The sequence below is a fragment of the Camelina sativa genome, chromosome 12 (assembly GCF_000633955.1).
Source record: "Camelina sativa cultivar DH55 chromosome 12, Cs, whole genome shotgun sequence".
Lineage (NCBI taxonomy): Eukaryota > Viridiplantae > Streptophyta > Magnoliopsida > Brassicales > Brassicaceae > Camelina > Camelina sativa.
The window spans coordinates 19,642,421-19,650,664 of record NC_025696.1 but is presented as its reverse complement, the minus strand read 5'-3'; the positions used below and the strand labels follow the sequence as shown (position 1 = coordinate 19,650,664).

At 28.3% G+C, this 8,244-nt stretch overlaps 1 protein-coding gene across 1 annotated transcript; it reads left to right on the top strand.

Moving 5' to 3' along the window:
- Positions 5,352 to 5,821, top strand: LOC104732234 (putative defensin-like protein 20). Its single transcript, XM_010451772.1, has 2 exons — positions 5,352 to 5,446; positions 5,546 to 5,821. Exons 1-2 carry the CDS (start codon positions 5,389 to 5,391, stop codon positions 5,773 to 5,775), a joined length of 288 nt encoding a protein of 95 aa, XP_010450074.1. The 5' UTR covers positions 5,352 to 5,388; the 3' UTR covers positions 5,776 to 5,821.

Below are 8,244 nucleotides of genomic sequence, written 5' to 3'. Positions count from 1 at the left end.
CCATAAAAATAAGTCTTTTGGAAACCGATTCTAACAAGAACAAAGTTGAAACCGATAACAAACACACGTTAGACCGAACTAATTTTGGTTAAGACTTTTAGCTAAAACTTTACTACACAAAACTGAACCCAAACCAACTAACAAATATGCTTCCTAAAGACAGTGGTGCTTCTTTACATAAAGACTGACGAAAATACCAAATTTTGGATATACGTTCAATTTGGGTGACCAGCCAATAATAATTTTTTTTTTAACCAGCCAATAATTATATGTTCATTATTATTAGGTATGACCACAGTTATGGTTATCACGGTTACGGTTTTTTAACCGCCAATTATGGTTATAAATTTTGTTTAACCTTAACCATAACTATTTAATAAACGGTTAAATAGTTACGGTTAAATACGGTTCCGGTTGAAGCAGTTACAGTTATATATGATTACGGTTATTTAATAATATGATACGGTTGATATTATTTGATGATATAATATAATTTATATTACTTATTTATAATTAATATGTTCTTTTAGTGTACTCCTATTTCTATATATCATATGATTCATATTAAATAAATAATTATTAGTATATTTTATTATGTTTTTAAAACGGTTATGGTTAACAAATTACGGTTTAACTATGCGGTTAACCAACTTTTTTGATACGGTTACGGTTAATTAACAGTTATAGTTAATATAATTTAACCATATATTTATGGTTAACGGTTACGGTTTTTAACCATTTTATACGGTTACGGTTTGGTTACGGTTCAGATACGATCCGGTTACGGTCCGAAATATGGTTATGGTCCGAAATATCGTTATGGTCCGAAATATGGTTACAGTTTAATTTTGGTCATGCCTAATTACTATGTTAAAGACTTAAAGTTTATAAGCAATCGGCCAAATCCTTAACTATAATTCTAGTTATTAATATGAAACAACTCCTTTAATTCGTCTCATCTATATTAAGATTTCTGAAATACATTTCAATCTCTAGTCTTTAATAAGTAGTATAAACTAGGTAGTAATCCGTGCTACAGCGCGGGTAAAATATTTTTATATAAAATTTAAATTCATAAATGTAAGTTAGAATTTTATTATTTTAAATACATCAATTAAGTATTTGTACAATATTGGTATTAAATCCAAATATCAGATTTCAGTTTGGTTTTAGTTTGGATTATCATGCGTATATAATCCCATCCGTACTTTCCCATTCCGATCCGTCTTGTTCCATGTACCATCCCATTTTATCTTTTAAATGATTACTCGTGTAACAACCCGTTCCGCGGACCCTACTAACCCACTGTTAGCTGCCCCAACGGACCGTCCGTGGATCCTGCTAGCCCACTGCTAGCCGTCCCAACGGACTCCAAGCTGGTCCTGCAGAGCATCGATCCTAACCTATCACTGTGGATATCCCAATCTACCAATAGGTTATTGGTGCGCCAGACGTTCCTCGAACCCTGGTCCCCACCCTTTAACAACCTTCCCACAAGACAAGCTGTCACCAACTGATCTGCAGGTCAATTGGTGACAGCTTGTCCTGTGGGAAAGTTGTTAAAGGGTGGGGACTAGGGTTCGAAGAGCTATAAGCTTCTTAAGACGTCCACTTGGAATTTAAAACAACCAATAGGGATTAAACATGTCACTAATTAGCATTTTAAAAAATTTCCAGAATTTTGTATATTCAGATTTTTTTTTTTTAAATAACCAATCGGGATTACATCTCAATACTTAACATTTTTGGAATTATATAAAATTTCTATATTAAAATAATTATAAATAAATGTATGTACAACGTCCCACATCGGCTAGAAAATTTTTAGACAATGGCTGTGAACCATTATAAATAAGACTAATATTCTTCCAACTACAAATGAGAAGTAACCTTGATTTATCATGCATTCAAATTTAAAAATATTATAAATATCTATACTAATAAAAGTTGGAGCTATAAGCTCTTTAAGCCGTCCACATAGGATTTTAAACAACCTATCGGGATTCGACATGTCACTGATTAACATTTTTTAAAGTTTAAAATATTAAAAATATTTAAACTCTATCAAAAGTTTAAGTATCATTAATCTCTTTTTTTGTGCTTTACATCTCTTATGAACTGTAAAACATGTTTTTGTGTATGACTTTATAGGTGATTTGATATTGTTTCAGTAATTTGTTTTAATTTTTGGATCTAAGGAAGAAGGATTAACGTCGCAAGACCTTGATTTGATATTCTTTGAGTTAATTTTTGAGGTTTAAAAAAAAGGATCGGCGACAAACACAATTTTATTAGCTATATATGTATTCATATTACTTTCTCTACAAGTAATTTGCAATTTTGTAGTATTAAAGATTTTGGTTCAAAAAGTTTGAATGCATGTGGATCTAAAACTGAATAATTATATAGGTGAAAGTATCAATAATTGAGTGCATGTGGTGACTATGATGATCCATGAAATTTTATGAGAAAATAGGCAATGATTTTTGTCTTGGAGTTTGATGGGTTAACAAGTTTTTTGGTAGTCTAAAAAAATGGTTTTAAATGATTATTCAGTGGAAGAATGTGAGGAAGCTGATGAGGAAGAGGAAGAAGAAAAGTACAACGAAAAACCGGGATAAAAGTAATGATGATAATTATCATGAAAATTTGACAATTAAAATGACGAGAAAGGATATAAATAGTAAGTAAACAGTGAATAAAACACGAAGACGTAGATGGTGACGGTCAATTAAATATGAGAAATAAGATTAATTCATGATTCTAAAATTTTCGTTTGTCTGATGGTCAAAGAAATGGTTTAGGATATGCAAGGTCACCAGTTTGAATGTTCAATCCGTCTTGCCTGGACGTCCAGTTAAATTGATGATTCTTTTGATCAAATTGGATTTTTTAATACAATTGATTTATATATATATTTTTTCTAATGTGTATCTGAAATAAAAGTTTTGCCTTAATAGAAATTTAATTTTTTTATAAGATAATATTTTATAACTGTCGTCAATCATATATAACTGTTACCAAAATATATCAAATAAACTCACACATAGCGTGGGTTCAAAACTTAGTACATTTAAAGATTTGTCCATATACGATATATGCATTCTAAAAAAGTAGATAGACATATTAACATAGTGTGGTGGATATACACAATATGAAATTGTCGTGTAATATAGAGCATCCGGAAATTGGAAGATGTATTTCAGGTATTGATGATTCTACTACTAGTGATGAAAAATGCCCAAAATTTTGCATTATTGAAGGGTGCGAAAGCGGAGGAATGGATTCTGTTTTTTTTTTTTGAAAAGGAACATATATGTCACTGTTATAATGTAGATTAATATACATCTATAAATTATAAAGATCTAAAATATAAAGATGAAAAAGAAGCATTTCATTGTTCTAAGTGCAAAAATTCCATGTCCCTTCTATTCATTCATATCAGATTTGGAAACATCTAAAACAAAAAATGAATCACACACACACTCATATATATACTCTAAAATTTCATAATATAGAATAATAAACAACACCAATTTTATGTAATTATGTATTTAAAATTGTGCACTTGTTCTATTTATTTTTTAAGAAAATTGGCAAGTCTTTATATGAAATTCGGGAAAATTCCCAAAAAAACATCAACTATTTAATATTTGCCTGAAAAAAACATAAACTTTTTTTGTCGCCAGAAAAATACCTAGACTATTTTTTAGTTGATAAAATATACACGAACTACTATTTTTTTCCAGTTTCTCGTCGTCTCCGTTACGACCGTGTTACTAGTTTTAAAAAAAATTCCAGAAAAAAACACAAAGTATTTATTGTTTGCCAGAAAAATACATGAACTTTTTTTCTTTGCTTGAAAAATACATAATTTTTTAAACTTCATCAACACTTCTCTAAAATTTTATGAGATCTCCACCTTTGTAGACCTTTGTACACATTTCAAAAAATATTCATCTCTTTAGTTTAGTACCTTTTATGATTCTTATAGCCAGTGTAAATCATCAAATGGGCTGGTGTACGCAAACTTGATCGAGATCGCAGATTATAGCCATTTTGTAGGACATCAACTCTTGTAACCTAACCAGATTCACCATTTATTTATGCAAAAACAATACTCATTAAGAAATTTGGAAATCGATTAATCTAATTGTGTATTTTTGTTCTTGAATTTAGTTATCATAAATAGTAGTGAAAACTTGTATGAAATTCAAGAGAGCAGAGAAAGTTATGAGTTATGATCTCTAACATTGTTAGTGGAAAAATAAGAAATGAAAATTATGTATTTTTCAGGCAAAGAAAAAAAAGTTCATATATTTTTCTGGCAAAAATAAATAGTTTGTGTTTTTTTTGGATTTTTTTTTAAATAGTAACGCCGTCACAATACCATTAACGGTCGTAACAGAGACAAGGAGAAACTGGAAAAAAATAATAGTTCGTATATATTTTATCAACTAAAAAATAATTGGCGTATTTTTCTGGCAACGAAAAAAGTTCATGTTTTTTTCTGGCTAAAATATTAAATAGTTGGTATTTTTTTTGGGAATTTTCTCTATGAAATTCTACATATGTAGAAATCTCCAAGCATTTGAGACTTTGTAATGAGATAACTATTCCATTTTGTAACAACTTAACTAGCATGTATATCTGTTGATGAATGTCTGGATATATTAAGGTGAAAAAAATAAATGATCACATATGTTTAAATGTACAAAACCGACTTGACATCATTTTTCATTAACCTGGAAATTTCAGAATTCATTGGACCAATGTTCTTCCCAGGTTCTTGAACAGACTTCGATAATATTATTTTTAGATAATCTTCCCTTTCAAGGTACTCGAATGAGGAGTGCTCTCCTTCGAGGTGGAGCTAGCAACTCACAACTAGTAAATAATCATTTGGTTGACATTATATTATATATTCCTTTGTTTTAAGTTATATTTTATTTTATTAGTTTTGCTTTCTTAAAATTAATTAATAATTTTATTTTACAATTATGTGTCTGATGTTTTCAAAATATTACATTGTGTGTCTTGAAGGAAATGAAATTCTAACCCTACTGGCCTACTTCATATTGGTTTGCGCTTTATCTTACAAAGTAAATAAATACATTTATTGAAATAAATCATGCATATTACATCTTTACATAAAGATAGTAACTAGAAAGTTAATAAATTGGTCAAATTTTTAAGCTATTTTTGTTGTTAATGTGTTTTATTCGTTTGACCAATTAAATTTATGTTCATTACTCTAAAGATAGTGTTCCAAGAAACTCTTGATGGTAATTCTAATTATAAATACCAAACAACTACTTCATTTTTTTCCATTCAAAGAAAAGTATCAAACATTAATAATATTTGCTTTAGCCACCAAACAAGAGAAAGATGTTAAGACTAATGATTATTTATTTGGTTTTATTTGCGACTATTGTGTTATGCATGGGTATTTTTTCTTTAGTGTTTAATATTAATACATTAAGTTTTTTTTTTATCTGAAAATTTTATGTATGTAATTAACAATCATATTGTTATTGAAATTTAGGTTTCAACAAAATAGACGGAGAAACAAACATTGCGCCGTGGGTATACGAAATAAAGTCAAGATGTTGTAGAGAATATCGAAGTCTCGGAAGATGTCTTCCAGGAATAGATGATAATCCTGATAAAGATGGAAAATGCTGGAAATATTGTGTTCCAGAATGCAAAAGAGGTGGCTTTTGCAAACGTTTTGGAAAAAAACATATATGTCATTGTTGTTGTTCGGGTTCATAGGTGTCATAAAAAAAATATAGTGGTCTAATGTGTAACCATTATACTGTAAGGCATGAAAATTTTATATATTGGACTTTTTAGTTCAAAAATAAACATATAAATAAGTATATGTTTCTTAACTCTTTTTGGCATCAAATTTTAAAAGCTCTATTAAAAAAAAATCACATATCATCATCGAAATAATCAAAACTTGAAAATTCAGAAAAAGATATAACAATAAATAAAACTAGTTTCGTCTATATATATATACTAGATAAGGGCCCGCACGATGTACGGGTTTAAAAGTTGTCGAAGAAAATAAATCCTAAATCTTAAACAATTTTTTAAAAATATATAAAGAAAATTTATTTCCTGAAGTAAATATATAAATAATTTAAGTTAGAGAATATTTGTATTTACCTTCATACATTTATTTATATTTATATATATTTAATATATTATAACAGTTATTACAATAATCTAAAGCTAAATTATATTCCACTAAAACTTTTGCCAAATACTCATCATTATAGATATTATTATTGTCAAATTTCAAAAACGTTTCACAACTTATCCACAAAATATTTTACACGCAACAAATTCATCAAAGCAACATCTAATAAGTAATCAAATACAATTTTACTCTATGTTTTACCATTAAAAATATGTTCTTACACCCAAAATTATTTTACTGTTAAAGTATGCTCCTATTCACCACCTATAAAATGTCTTCTAAACAAATTAAACAAATTTTATGTTCTTTTACTTTCATTTTGGCATAATTATAGTTCTTATAATTACTAAAATTGTTTTGTGACATAATTTCTTTAACCATGAATTTTTTTTTACTCCAAAGATATTTTGGATGAACAACTGTGAAAATCATCTACTCGATTACAATGATTTTATGATTAATCCAATAAAAGTTGAGAAATTGAAAGAAAGTTAATATAATATAATAAAAATAAAAATTTGAAAATTATTCAAAAAAAAAAATTCTTTTGACATAACTTATGTTATTCTTTTTAAACTTGTTATTCATTATTTATTTATAATAATAATATACATGCTTAGTGAATTACTTTTTTGTTTATACATGTCAAAATTTTATTGAGAAAACATGTATAATATAAGTAGCATACAATGAAAAATAGATTAGTTTTGTTAATTTTTCTTTTTGATTTAGAATTTTTTTAAAAAATATAAACATGTAAATTTTATTTAGATTTAATGTTATTTTCTTAATTAGATGTTTTGAGAAATAATAATATTTGACACATGTCAACATCTCATCATTATACTTGACACATGTCATGATACTGTTAATGACTAATTTGAAAACCCAACTTTATATAATAAAATAGCATGGGTAATAAGTAGCATAAATATTGTGACTAAGATATAATCTATTAGGGTTTATGAATTATGATCTAAAACTAAAATTTTTTATATGAAAATTTTATCAAATGGATCATAAATCAATAAATTACAACATTGATATACAAAATAGGCATTCAAAACAACATTTACTGACAATTACAAGTGAAAATATGTTATGTGTCTAAGACCTTCTTCATCTAACCCTTTTTAATACATAACCACATTTCACATGTTCACTTCTATATATACTCCAAAATTTCGATTCAACTTATATATTTCAAAACCTACAAATGTCACATAAAGGAAAAGTTATATCTATATATATATATATCATATTGTTTTATATCTTGAAATTATTTTAGAATAAATTGATTTGATATTTTGGCACAAAAACTGTGAAACAAATATTATAATTTTTTTGTCAACAAATAATTATTATAATATTCTAATATTTTATAGCTTGAAATTAGTAAAGAATTTAATAACCATCACATTATATTTTTCCAAATTATGATATTAATATTTAAATCTTTAATTATCAATAATTTATTTTGTCAGTTTATAATATTAATATTTAATTCTTTCTTATTTGCAAAATTATAATGTTGTGGTAATTATATAAAATATTGATAAATGATACCTATGTAAAATGATAATGTTATGTTAATTATATAAAATTTTGATAAATGATATCTATATATAATTACTAAAAGAACATTGCGTACATGTGACAACCTGTCCCGCGGACCCCACTAGCCCACTGCTAGCTGCCCAACGGACCGTCCATGGACCCTGCTAGCCCACTGCTAGCCGTCCCAACGGACCTCAAGCTGGTCCTGCAGGGAATTCGATCCTAGCCCATCACTGTGGATATCCCAATCCACCAGTAGGTTATTGGTGCGCCAGGCGTTCCTCGAATCCTGGTCCTCACCCTTTAACAACTTTCCCACAGGACAAGCTGTTACCAATTGATCTGCAATTTTTATGTGACAACCCGTCCGTGGACCCCACTAGTCTCACTGCTAGTTGCTCCAACGGACCGTCCGTGGACCCCACTAGCCCACCGCTAGCCGGCCCAACACACCCCAAGCTGGCCCTACAGGACATCGA